The sequence below is a fragment of the Simochromis diagramma genome, unplaced genomic scaffold (assembly GCF_900408965.1).
Source record: "Simochromis diagramma unplaced genomic scaffold, fSimDia1.1 OVJJ01000816.1, whole genome shotgun sequence".
Classification (NCBI taxonomy): Eukaryota; Metazoa; Chordata; class Actinopteri; order Cichliformes; family Cichlidae; genus Simochromis; species Simochromis diagramma.
The window spans coordinates 19495525-19509493 of record NW_024386908.1 but is presented as its reverse complement, the minus strand read 5'-3'; the positions used below and the strand labels follow the sequence as shown (position 1 = coordinate 19509493).

General features: G+C 40.3%; 1 protein-coding gene across 1 annotated transcript in view; it reads right to left on the bottom strand.

Moving 5' to 3' along the window:
* The window catches only part of LOC120736018 (thyrotropin-releasing hormone-degrading ectoenzyme-like), a 258235-nt gene that overhangs the window by 53423 nt on the left and 190843 nt on the right, over nucleotides 1-13969 (bottom strand). The window contains exons 7-10 of the mRNA XM_040035942.1: nucleotides 8137-8274; nucleotides 7375-7440; nucleotides 1880-1945; nucleotides 1188-1366 (exon numbers count right to left, since the gene is read on the bottom strand). Coding sequence (XP_039891876.1) covers nucleotides 1188-1366; nucleotides 1880-1945; nucleotides 7375-7440; nucleotides 8137-8274 — 449 coding nt within the window. The remainder of the gene's footprint in view (nucleotides 1-1187; nucleotides 1367-1879; nucleotides 1946-7374; nucleotides 7441-8136; nucleotides 8275-13969) is intronic.

The window sequence follows — 13969 nt, the reverse complement described above, 5'->3', positions numbered from 1 at the left end:
TTAGAGCTACAAATTAGGTCCATCCAAAGAGCGGCATTTGTAGAAGGGCCATTTGGACAAACCAGAGTGACTAACTAACTAACATTTTTCAAACTTGTTTAACCAAACTTTTTATGCATAAGTTGGATACACTTACAAAAAAGGACTACAAATATTTCAAAGATTCTGCAGTCATGCACTGCTGGTAGCCACAGTGACAGCACACATTGCTTTTAAGTCTCCTGTTGATTGCTCAACTAGAGCTGACTGAGCCTGGTGACAGAGTGGTGGCTTGTACAGTAAAAACTTGTCAATCATAAGGTAGCCACGTCTGAAAGCATACAGTGAAAAAGAGTTTCACTGAGTGTGGTCCTATGAAAAACCAACTTAGTCTTTGATTCACAAGCTTGTAGAACTTTCTTTAGTAGCATTTACTTGAAGTACAGTGGAACCCCGACTTACGAATACCCCATTTAACGAAAAATTCAAGTTACGAAGGCACTTAACGGCAATATTTCTGCCCGTGTTACGGCAAAATGCCCACATAACGAAATCCACTGGCTCTGATTGGCTGGGCCCAGAATGCCTACAATGCCCACAATGCCTTCTGAATCATGTGACAACCCCCTTGGCTTTCATACTTGCGCTTCGCTGTTTCACTTGAACGACGTATTGTTGTTGCAGTTAGCAATTAGCCTATAGCCTATCGTTCACTCAAAAGGCGCGATGGGTGCTTTGACTTACGAAAATTTTCGACTTACGAAAGACCCTCAGGAAGAAATTAATTTCGTAAGTCGGGGTTCCACTGTACTTGATTTTTGTATGACTTTCTCAGCATCTCACATCAGTCTGAAGGAATATTTGAGATGTTTGTGCTGACATGCTGTGTTTGGTTTTCTACAAATATGCTGCTGTGCATTATGTACAGACATCTCCAACCCTAACCCACTAGTGCTACCAAGGCACGTAGCTCTCAGTTTCTAATGGGCATCAAATGAATATTAGACTACAGGCTAACAGAACAGAATGTTTTGTCGTGCTAGTTTGTTAGCTTGGCTACACTCGATTATAACTGCCATCTTGTTACTGTAGAGCTTCCATCACTCTTGGGTGCATCAAAGTAAGTTTAATAAAATGACATATAGTTTATTACAATCTCTGAGAAATAACAGACTATTAAAAGATCTGACAGCTTTCAGTTCCCTCACCTGTTGTTTTTTCTGACTTCCTCTCCATACAGGAAGTGCTCCTGGCTGACTGTGATGTAATATGTAGGGAGCTGCTCTGATTGGTTCTTGCTGATGGTGACAACAGGGTAGCCCATTTGTAGAGTCCACCTGTCCATCATCTCCCCGATGTCAATATCACGGCCCTCTGAGTGCATGGCCTTTAAAGCAGAATCAAACACACACGTAGCGTAAATGATCAATGACTAATAATGACCAATTTACACACATCCAATCAGTGATTAAAATATCTGTGTGGGAGAAAATTGACCTTGACATAATTAGATATAAGACTGGCAGCTAATTAAAGAGCAGTGTCAGTCTAATTGACAGTGCTAACAGAAGTGACGCTCAATTAATCAAATCATTGCTCCTCCTGTGTCGGACAAACAAGAAAACAAGCTCCACCTCATGTTACCACAGCAACAGGCTCCTCACTAAGTCAGGTGATAATGAGCATCTTCATTAGAAGTGCTTTATTAAAGAATGAACAGCTTCAATCAGTCTGGCAGCTCTGTCCCAACAGAGCCAGTTGAGGAATAGTTACAGGTTTTAATACCTGCTACTGAGCAAGGCACTAACATTAAAGTTAAATGCTCTGCCTTGAAGCCTTTGGGGCAGGGAAGTACACAAGGTTTAAATACCAGACAGACATAAAGTCAGGTGAGGGTTACCTGAGACAGTTTCCTCCACAGGTCGTCTCTGGCAGCATTGCTGTACATGTGACTCAGCAGATAATCCTGAAAACAATGAGACAAAGCAATGTTAAAGCAACACTGGTATGATGTGATGTATCTGTTGTATCATCTTGATGCATGCACATTCATCCAGGTTAGGAAATCCCAGAAAGATGATTCTGTTCATCTGTAAGAAGACTGCAGAAGTCAGTTGGATGAGTGATGAAACATTTCTCCCACTAAAAACGCAACATTGACATGAACAGAATGAACTTTCTGGGATACATATGTCATATTTCTGCTATAATTATTGGCTGATTTTTTCCCTTCGACACTGTGACCATGCAGTTCACAACAGAGGATTTGGAAGCCTTGATACAACAACTATCTTTTCCCCATCCTCATATTTCATCTGGAAATAGGATGATCACAGTTAGCACTTGTTGGGTCCTCTCTACCAATGAATCAGAAAAATGAAGTGAGTCCTTTATTACCGTGTCCCTGAGCACAGTTTTGATTATTTGGTTCTCAGCAGGCACCACAAGATTGCAAGGATTCATTCACAATGTCTAGCACCCTTCACTGTGACATGTATTTGAACCCTGGCCACAGTAAGTGCCATGTATGTACAATGACTTATTAATGATGTCACTGGAACAAGATATTTCCATTTACAAATTTAATATGACCATACTTTCTGGATGCAGGGCTGTGCAGGTGAAGTTACTTCACATTTTCTGTTACTGCCATCTCTGCTCTGAAAACAAGGATTGGAGGTGGTTCAGGCTCCAGTATTTTCCCCACATAGATGTTACCTTTGTTAGCTGGCTTGGTATTACAAAAGAAAAAAGAAAAAAAGAAAGAAAAAACAAAAGAAAAAAGAAAGAAAAAACAGTTGACATATTTTATTTCGTGACTCATTTTGACCTTTAAATTTTTCCCCATCAGGTTAAGAGAAGGATGCCTTCCACAATCAATTAAACAGCAGACCCCTTTTTTGATAGTTCGGTGGCTGCTTCTCTGCGGCTGCTGACATCATTCGGGTTACTCTTTTGTCCACCAGTCAGCTGTCCTCCTCCCCTGTGCTAGACATGAGCTGGTATAGGCAGTCTTTGTAGAGCTCTGGAGATAAGAGTGATAAAAGGATCACTCTATCTTCACTAAAGGCTCTCCAAGACAATGCAGTTGGAGTGAGATCATGGGGTGAGAGTCTCCCTGAAGAGGCAGTTGATTATTGTGCCTCTTCAAGCTTTGTTATATTTTCAAATTAGGACATTTTTATCTGTAATTATTATTTATTAAATATTATAACTCAAACAGAATCCAGTTCTGTGGGAAACACTGAGGATCCGTGGTGTTTCAAGTCTGTCCAATAACAGGAGGCTCCAGGGGCAGAATGAGGATACACCGGGGTGAATTGTGTTTTTAACTAGCCTCTGGAAGGGCTGGAGGGCATGACAGTGATTGGTGCTCCAGTAGGAAGTGGATGGATGGAAGCCAAAACCATTTATAAGAAGATGCCAATGGCAGTACAATGACTACAATCTAAGGAAGCATAATTTTTTAAAGTAGGTTCTATAACACCAGGCTGTTATGTACACCAGGCTCTAATTTACCATTTTTATTAAGCAGAAGTAAAAATGTCAACTTCTGATGCACTTTATTGGATGTCACACTGACCTGGTGATGGGAGTATGGGGACATATTACATCTCAAAACTCTCCCAAGTCTCTCTTACCCACAGTGCACAAGGTTGTTCATTTTGGCCATGCAGTTGTGAAGCTATAACTGGCTGAATTCAGGGGTATTCTCTCAGGTGGAAATTTAATGATACCTATGTCTGAATGAATTTCTGAAAAGCCTTTTGAGAGGAACATTTACATGTGTTTGAAACTGTACATTTGAAAGTCAGTGACATGATGAGCCAGTAGTGCTTGAGTTAGAGAAGAGCCCATGTCAAGTCCAAAGAGTTTTGGGCTCAATCTCAAACTCCCTGGTTTACATTTTCGAAGCTAATGAACAAGATGAAGACTCCTCAGGGCCATTTTCTCATTCAACAGAGGCTTAATGGTGTGGTGGCTTTGTTTTCAGCCTGCAGTTCTTTAGTGACATTCGGGTCCGACTTGATCTCAGTCTGTTTTCCAGAGCAAGAAACTCACTCCCACTACAGTGGATTTAGAGTAAATGCTCAGGGAGGGTGGTAGTTGCTTTGGTTCATAGTAAAACAAGGAAAAGGCAGGGAAGCACTACTAGATAACAAAACAGCTATGGAGGCTGAGCGCTAATCTCCTTCTCAGCGATTCCTGTGTCCTTTGTGTGTTTAAGCGTGGATTCCTCCAAGTCAGTCATTTGCCGTGGTGCGTTTTGAGCTCGATAAGGCAAGGGGAAGCTTTTTATTGGAACAAGATGACATATATGATAACGACACTAAGTGCGTTTGGGAGTTTGGCTCTGCCACCTTCACTATATCTGACATGAAGGCAGATAAAAAGAGCCCCCACACACACTCCGAGAGCATGACTCCATTAGTTTTAACAGTGTGATGCACCTTGAACCAAATGTTTTTCAGTGATAATAAGCACTGTGTAACAAATACTGTGGGTATGAGTAGTCAAAGGTCATTAGAGGAAATCAGTAGGTGTAGGAGTTTAAGTAAGGCATTTCGATTGTTGCAGGCAGGGTTAGAGCCTAATGAGGACTTGCTTTCCCTCATCAGAAGATGACTTGCATAAACTTTCAATTTCACCTTCAGTCGAGCTCTTCTGGGCTTCAGAAAGGCTCTAAAACCCAATGATCACTGCAGGCCATTATTTACATCTTCTCCAGTAAGTATTGATAACTGTTAATGAGGTTTCAAGTTTTGTGCCACACTGAAGTCACGTCGGGGCAACCATAATCATCACAATCTTTCCACATCAAGTCCAGATGCAGTCTGGGAAACTCTTGATTTTTCTGAAAGCTCTACATATCAGGCTTTGAGATCAGGGATACAGAAAAGGTGAACCAATATTGATGTTTTTGTCCACCAAAGGCCGCTCTTTAATGTAATTAAAGCCAAGCTGATGAGACACTACAGACATGGGCTGTGCACAGTATTTGATCTTCACACAGCTGATTGAGCTGGAGTACACTTAGCCCGAGCTGAAGTCGATAAATCCATATCTCTGTACTCCAGATGTCACTATGTTCCACAACATTTACAAACCTTACAGCACTCTGAAGAATGCTCACAAACATCCAAAAAATCCTAAATGCTCCCAAAGCATTTCATCCATCACACTAAACACTGCCTAAAAAGACAAATTAATAGAGACATATGGCCAGTTGTGGAGATTCATCTCATCTCAAATGATTTCAGAGTATCTAGTTTAAAAACTCCCCAATGTGTTCTAGTTTAACATATTCTCACCCTATTATTTCTCTTTAAAACAGGCACAGAACATTGGTTTTAGTATATATATCAGTCATTTTTGTCACAGTGGAACAACAAAAAAGAAGCCCGTAGATCACAGTTCTTTGGCCTCCTGTTTTGACAGAGCTTTAGTGTCATTTTGTGCCTCTTTGGTTTCATTTTGTGTCTCTTTGGTGTTTTTTGTCTCCATCTGATTTTCTTCTCATTATGGGATAGATTTGCTTCCATTTGTACATGCCTCTTCACCAAGAAAATATTAAGTATACAGAGCTTGTAATGCTAGGGAGGCCTGATGTCCCTGGGCCTTTGGTAAAGTAATCCTTCCATGTATATACAATATTAAAATCTACATGAAACCTAGACAGAAATTTCAGCCTTTTCCGTGACTTTCAGAAGGCTCATTTTCTCACTGTTCTTTCTCAAATGCATCAACTTTAATATGTGTGCAACGTCACAAAGGTTCCTTTCATGAAGCATTAAAAGTTACAGTATTATCTTTGGTAAGAAAAGCATAGACGATCATGAATTATTTTGGTTACGGCTCCCGTCATGCCACAAATCACCAGAATGAGACTCCATCACATGGCATTGCAGTTGTTTGGCATGGTTTGTTATACACTGTATTTTTCACTAAACACCTGATTAGGTGTTGAAACGCTCTGACAAAGAGGTTACGATCGAGAAAGTCTTTGTTGTTGTCATTAATATGAACCAAACTACTGAAGCAAACATTCTCCCGAGACTTTTTTACTCTGCTGGCGACTGAAACGAATGCTCTTATTATATAGTATGTTGTAATGCTCAGCACAATGCATGTGTGAAGACCTCCATAACACACACACATGCACACGCACACACACAATGTATTTGCCCTGCTCTGCTGCTGGATCAGCAGTATTTTATATAGACTCTGGCTCTCAGTATGTTCCAGGTCACTGACAGTTTCTGTAGGAAAACCAGGACAGTGTCTGCGTGTGTGTGTGTGTGTGTGTGTGTGTGTGTGTGTGTGCACGCAAGGATTCGTACATATTTCTGCAACTCCATTCCAAGTAAAAATTATATTTAACCTCCATCCATGTTACATCAGACGTTGTCATTTTTACTGTAACTGCAAACAGTCTCCTTCCAATTTGGAGGATACAAAGCGTTTCCCTGTGCAATAAACTACCTGACCCTGTTGGTGCGATTGGAGCTTTAGCTGCTCTCGTGTTTCTGTGACACCATCACAGTTTGAACCCTCAAAGAGACACACAGCAGCCACATATAGCTGAACAACAAACAATGCAACACACAGAGTTAGTTAACACAGCTATTGCTTCATGACTGTGTGTGACAACTACAGAGTAAAAGTCTATTAAAATTGTGAGTTCTACAAAAAATAACTCCTATGTCCCCAAATAACTTCTTCCTCCCCAGTGTTCTAGACAGTTTTTTAAACCTGTCCCCAAGTTAACTTTGAGAGAACTAAAAACAATCCAGGAAATGCAGGGTACTTTTTTATAATCAGGATTTACTCATTATTGCCTGCATCTGATTGCAACCACGTGACAGACTGATGACTTATCCAAGGTATACCATGATAGACCATAACAGTAGGAATGCATAATAAGTATTTCTAAAGTCCTACCTCCTGTTCTGCACTATCAGTAAATCTATGCTTTGAGCATTACAATTTCAGCGCCTTTTAAACGTGTATTAAATATCTGCATTTTGTTGCTCTGATTGCATCTAGCTTAAATTCAGGTCACTTAAAACTGATTGCAATATCGACAGGAAAACGTGGCAAATCTTCCTCTCAGAATGCCCCGCAAGCCAAAGGTACTTATTCCCTGTTCTATATGCACAGCATGACAGTTAGGATTTAGCTAAAATATGGCTGAACACACACACACACACACACACACACACACACACACACACACACACACACACACACACACACACACACACACACTGTTTCTATGAATCCTTCCATGTTGTGTTGGTGATAAATCAATTCAAAGCCCAGTAACCCAGCTGTTCCCTCTGATTTAAAAACCTCTGTATACACAGCTGGACTTGCAAAGCAAAGGGAACTTACATTGAGTCCTTTCTGGAACAGCGGCTGCCCCATCACGTTAGCAAGCATCCGGATCAGTGCCGCCCCCTACGGAGAGCAAAGAAAAACACACTTTCAGACATGGTTAAAAACATCATCATCATCCATCATCATCATTGAAGTTGCTGTGATCACTGGAGGAAAAGTAGATAAGAGTCAACTTTGGTGAACTTTGAAATTAGAGACTGGCTCAGATCCACATGTTAAACTGTTCAGACAGCGCTGATCTTCAAAGGAATAGGGGTGGAAAGCTGCCCTACCAGCCGCTCTCTTCTGTTTTAAAGTATATAACCCCAATTTGTCAAAGTATGTAGACAATGTGTGAATAGCAGTTTTGAATTTTCAGTTTAGTGTTTGTGGTTGTCTAGAAGCAAATGTATGGTTTGAAAAAAGCCAACTTTATTGATCATGTTTAAAAGACAAAACTAAACCAACGGCAGCTGAAGATCTCCCTTTATAAGTTAATCCAAGTCTGCTTGGAAAACAAGAACATATTGAAGTTTTATTGTTAAAATATTATTATTTATATTAATAATACTAATACTAATAATTATTATTATTATCATCATCATTATTATCATTATCATCATCATCATTATTATTATTATTATTATTATTATTATTATTATTATTATTATTAAAAAGAACACATTGAAGAGGTATTCAAACATTCACTGGCGAGCATGATCACACAGGTACATTTATAGTGCAACAGTCTTACTTCTGTTGAAAGTGGTTTCTTACTTTTTTGTAGGCAATCCAGTCAAAGACGCGGTCAATGTCTGTCGCTTGTTCCACTTCCTGGGAGATTGGATGGGAGGAACTCAGGCCATCGAGCAGCATCACCTCATGAAGGACATCAGTCAAGAAGCGCTGCTTCTCCTGAAAACACAAAAATTGGACTTTTTCAGGTATTATATTTCACTTTGATTATGAGAATGATGATTGTGATAATGCAGTATTTAAGGCTGATTCAGTGGATGGCACCACTGAAAAACCTCTTAAACTTTGACAGCAGAGTGACAGAAAACAAAGAAATGATATTACTAGTAGAGGACTATATTAGTGGTCTGATAGTCAACAAAGACCCAAATCAAACTGCAGGCACCTCTCATTGAAAATGATCAAAACATCTTAACTAGCCTTGAGCAACCATATTCCAGTCTTCACCAGCCAACATGATATAATAGGACTGCATGCACATAGAACACTTTAATGTATTATTAATGTAGCACAGTGTTGTGTGCATATTAAGCCTTATGTCATAAAAATACATGCAAAAGGTCAAAGAAAAGAAAAAGCGGCTATGATAACTAGAAAATTGACTTGGCTGTTATTCGTTTTATTTCAAAGCTGAACCAAGATCCAGAAATCCAGTGAATCTCACTAAAACATGTTTCCTAGTAAAAGGACTGGATGCTTTGCCCTCGCACAGTATGGGAGTCTCTTTGTCTTTTTCGACTTTTATGGTGTCGTTCCAACTCAGCTTTTGACAGATTCTAGTTAAACATTTATATGTAGAACAAATGTTCAGCTGTAGTTAGACGGTGCTTTCTGGGATCTTTGTTGTTCCTTTCCTGATCTTGTTTCTCTGCTTTCCTCAGGACCTTCACCATATCCAGCTTTTGCAGTTTCTCGCCCATCTTCTCTGCTTACGTCCTCGTGATTATTTTCTAATTGTGTCCACTGTGTATCTTTCGATGTTTTCTGTTCTCTCTTTTGATCTCTCCTCAATCCCATGTCTCATCTTCTCTCCTTTCTTTGCTGTCTTCATTCCCTCCCATTACTCCTCTTCTTGTTTCCTCTCCTCATTGGCTTCTCTGGTTTCGAGGTTTTAATAGACATCTGCAAGCATGTGGAGATTTAATGAGCTCTGTCTAAATTACCCCTGGGATCTGGCTAAATCCAGAGAAGTGTGGCACTGTCTAATTCATGGATTACAGTGTTTACTATGGAGATTTGGTTTTAATGAACCTCTTCCTTGTTAAGCAATAGAATTGTTGGCTTATTAAGTTTCAGATGTTAATGAATAGACTAAACGTAACTTTTTTTTCCTTTTAAATTAACAGTATCTGGAGGGATCTGGCTAATTCTTGGTCCATAAGGTTAGGTGTAATTCACGGATTAAAGCAGTGGGCATTAAGTAGATGTAGTTTTAATGATCCTGCATCTTGTTAAACAAAAGTTTTAATGAACAAAAGAATCAACATAGACGTGGATTTTGCAGCATCTGCTGGGATCAGACTATTTCTCGGTGAGTGACCGTTGATGTTGATTTACATTTGTCACATTTTCATCTTGTTAAGCAATTTTAAGTTTCAATATCTCGACACAGAAACTGAAAAGTCAGGGGAGTCTAACTTCGGGATCCAGATTAATTTTATAAATTTGTTTTTCATCTGCAGCAATGAACTGTCTGATATCTGGCGAGAAAAAGTGATGGCAGTTTGAATCTCAGTGGGTATGAGTGGCTTCAGACAAACAGCTGTTTTTTTTCTTTTTTAAATGATTGTTGATGGGTAGCCAGAAGAGTTGCAGATCTGACTAATTTTAATTTTTTTCCTGCTTTGTTTAAAACAGGATTCCTCCTCGAAGTATTTAGCAAACTCCTGGTAAAAGACAGACTATTGCTCTCATCTCAGAGTCAGCAAAAAGGCACACACAGAGGTAAACAGACAGTTCAGGGACTCCACCATGAATTATACAATTAGTCAATTAGTTAAATGGCACATTTAGATGAAACTAACTGTGGCTATGAGAAAGGGGGAAAAATAAGACTAAATGAGACATCAGCTCTAATTAACAGACACTTTAAATCACCTGGAGAGAGTGAAATAGGGGGTCCATCTGGTCCATATGTTCATTATGAACCAGATGGACCCACATGTGGAGGGACGGCTAATAGGCCAACAGTCAGGGTAAACACAAACATGCATGCACAGACGGAGGGATAGGACGGCGTTCAGGAGCAGCTGCTGAACTTTTGAAACGTCTGCTCGTCTCATCGCTCCGTCGTCCTTCACTTCCAGGCTGTCACTCCTCCTCACCACCTGTTTTTCTTCCTCCCTCCTCGCTCTAGCCTCCTCTTCATTTTGGTGTCATTTTAGCATGTCACGTTTGGGTAGCAGACAGCACTCTGTGTGGCACTTTCATTCTGATTTCATCACCCCAGGGCCACAAAACCATTTTGATTTTGATTGACTGTGAGGTCTGCTCAAATAACATTATAATGAAGAACCTTGGATGTTAGTTTTTTACTGATACTGATGATGCACACAAGATCGGCCATCTATGTTCAAGTATATGCTTTGGTTTTAATACAATATGTTTATTTGTCATGTGGTTCAAACAAAGCCTGGTACATCTGCCTCATGTGGTAACCAATGAAGCCAATCAATCAATCAATCAATCAATCAATCAATCAAGGCTTTATTCGCCATGTGAAGGTTGCCCTGCAGTGAAATAGGACCCCCCTTCAACACACCTTCATCTGGCAGTTAAAAAGATGAGGATGAGAAAATGATTACTAATGACATGGATGTGTGAGAGAGTGTGTGTACAATTCCACCATCTGCGGGCAGGTTCCCTCAATCAAAGACAGACATCAAACAACACACAGTGGAAAAAATCATTAGGGGAGTGAGGCTACAGAAGACACGTCCCTGAGGGCTTCCAGCGGTTAATGGACAATTAATGTACATATCACGCAGATGTCATGAACTCATAAACTGTGCTTGATAACATTCAAAACAATAATTTACCTCGTCTGAGTACCGTTTCACTAGAAACATGCTGGATGTTGTTTGGAATATTTCATGTTTCTCATATTCAGTAAAATAGCCCAAAGAAAATTTCTCTGAATGTCACATCCAATCTAATTATGGCCACAGGACATAAAGAAGCACATACATGAGAAACATGTCAGCCAACATGATAATTCAGTCACACAAGATTTGTGCTGTGTGTAACTATGTTACCAAGAAGCTGCCAACCACATTCATTTCCATCAAAACAGCGACAACAAAAGCAGAACTGAGATATTAAACATGTTTGGAGTGAGAGATATTGAGATCATAGTGACTTTTTCTTCTGGGGACTGTGTAGGCGGAAGGTGGAATTTAAACAAACAATTATTCAGTTCGAGGTTTCACTTTTCAGAAAGTCTAATGCTGTCTCACATCAGATTCATTCATGGCTGAGAACCAGGAATGCTTCAGTTATAAGACTGCTCATCTGTCCATCCTGCCTCGAGCATAGAGTGCTGAAGCTTTGTGTATTACTTTGGTGAGACGTTATGCAAGAGATGTGTGCAAGTCAGTAGAGTCCTAAACTCCATCCATCCCGATAATTCAATTCAAATCATGGGGGTGCTGGAGCATATCCCAGTTACCATAGCGCGAGAGGTAGGGTACAACCCGGGCAGGTCACCGGTCTGTTGCAGGTCTAACACAGAGAGACAAACCACTATTCACACTAACATTCACACCTACAGTCAATTTAGAATCACCGGTTAACCCAACTCTACTATCTGCATGTCTTTGGACATCCTCATAAACATCATATTGAGAAATAACTACAAATATGCTTAATGTGGCAAACAACCTGCCCCGAGCTTTAATCATTTAGTACCTTGTTGATTTCCCAGCTGGTTCAGTGCTGTAAGCAAACATGTGCTATTAAAGTGAATGCAAACACAGTCTTTTCTCCTCCTTTAAATATGTCCATGAAAGATGAGCGAAGAGGCTGAATATTGATATTTCTCTGTTCTCTTCAACATGAAGTCAACGTTCACCTCTGACCTGCTCTCTGTATGCAGAGCAGATAAACAGATGTTCTGCTGTCAGCGATAAAAAAAGGCAAAGAAATGTGTTTATGCTATGAGTACCAGTGCTGTAAGAGATCATTTTAACTGCTTAACCTCTCATCATCTACCATGTCACCAGTGACCCATCACCTGTTTTTAATCTCCTGAGGCCCAACCTCATGCAGATATTTGGGATAAAAATAAATATCACATAAAAACAGAAAGTATAAAAACATATGTCATCATACGACACAATAAAGTGACTATTGTTTACCTCCCGTCTAAAGTGCAGAAAAGCCTAAATGTAGTGTCCCCTTGTAAAGACAAAGTCTCAGAAGGATCACATAAAATCTTTTCCTGGGTGTTACACTACATGTGTTCACCTACTACAATTACAACCACAGAACATACACAAACAGATGGATGAGACACCGCGATCCATCTGTGAAACCCTGACTTAGGTGTTGTGGTTACTGCGCTCTTGGATTGTTGGAGGCAGAAGTGATGGATAGAAGAGATACTGGCTCGCTGACATTGTACGGGCATTGTTACCAGGTTGCTTTCATAAAGTGCTTGCAAACCTGTTTGCTGAGTAACAGACTCAAAAAACACACACTTGGATAGTTCGCACCACACAGCAGGACACATTATTGGTCAGATAATTCCATTAAGAACACTCCAGAAAGCAAGCATGGGCTCATTTTTGGAGATTGTCTCAAGTGGCCATTGGAGGAATTGCAGGTTGATGCGGGGGGGAAATATTTAAATGCACGTTAGAGAGAAAACAAAATATCGCCACAGCAGTTTTTTCAGCTATAGGGGTAGCAAATAGTATGCCAATAAGTCTTAAAGAAGTTTAATATGTGTGACCTCCAAGGACATAAATAGGGATGGGTGCACACCGGTTCTGACATAAACGGTAGTAACCAGACCGAAAAGCAGCGCATATTTCGGTGCTTTATTTCGGTGCTTTTTTTTCCTGAGCTGTGATACACTTTAGATTCTAGCCAATCATTTTACGTTTCCGAGGATAGTAGGCGGGTCCAGGTACGTACGTTCTTTTAGAGCAGAGCTACAGATTAAAAATGCCCAAGGCGAAGCGGTCAAGTCTGGCTGTACTTCACAGCAAAAGATGCATAGCGTTTTTTTTAAAAGCCGAGAAATGCGCTGTATTTGATAGCTTGCTGCAAGAGCTCACACCGAGCACATCTACTGCGGGTGTGGTGCCTGTTATCGGACCCGGAGTTAGCAACATCCCTCAAAAACCCGAAGAGTAGAGTCCTGGCCCGTAGCCCTGCCAGTGTAGCAGAAATGATGACGGATGATGATGGCAGCAGCAGCCGTTCTTCTCTGCGTGAGTAGCTTAATGTGGTTCGTGTGTAATTTACGTTGAGTAGGCTAACCACGTTATTACATTAATGCATGTAAGGTGAACTAGCAAACATCATCATAGCTACATGCGGCTGTCTTCTTGTTTGATGGCAGATACTCCCTTCACCCTGGCCAAAAAGGCTAAAATGACCAAAGAAAAAGTGGGAAACAGCTAAACATGAGAGGCTTTTAGACAAAGTTTGTGTTTTTTTCCATTGATTAAGCACTGCTTCCAGCCAAGAGTGATACCATAAATCCCCTATAGCTGCGGAAAAGCTAACATTGTTATCTTTTTACAAAAAAACAGCTGAACATGAGAGGTTTTTGAACAAAGTTTGTGTTATCCATTCTTTAAGCACCAGTTTGAGCACCGTTTAAGCACCGGCACCGTTTCAAAAGTAC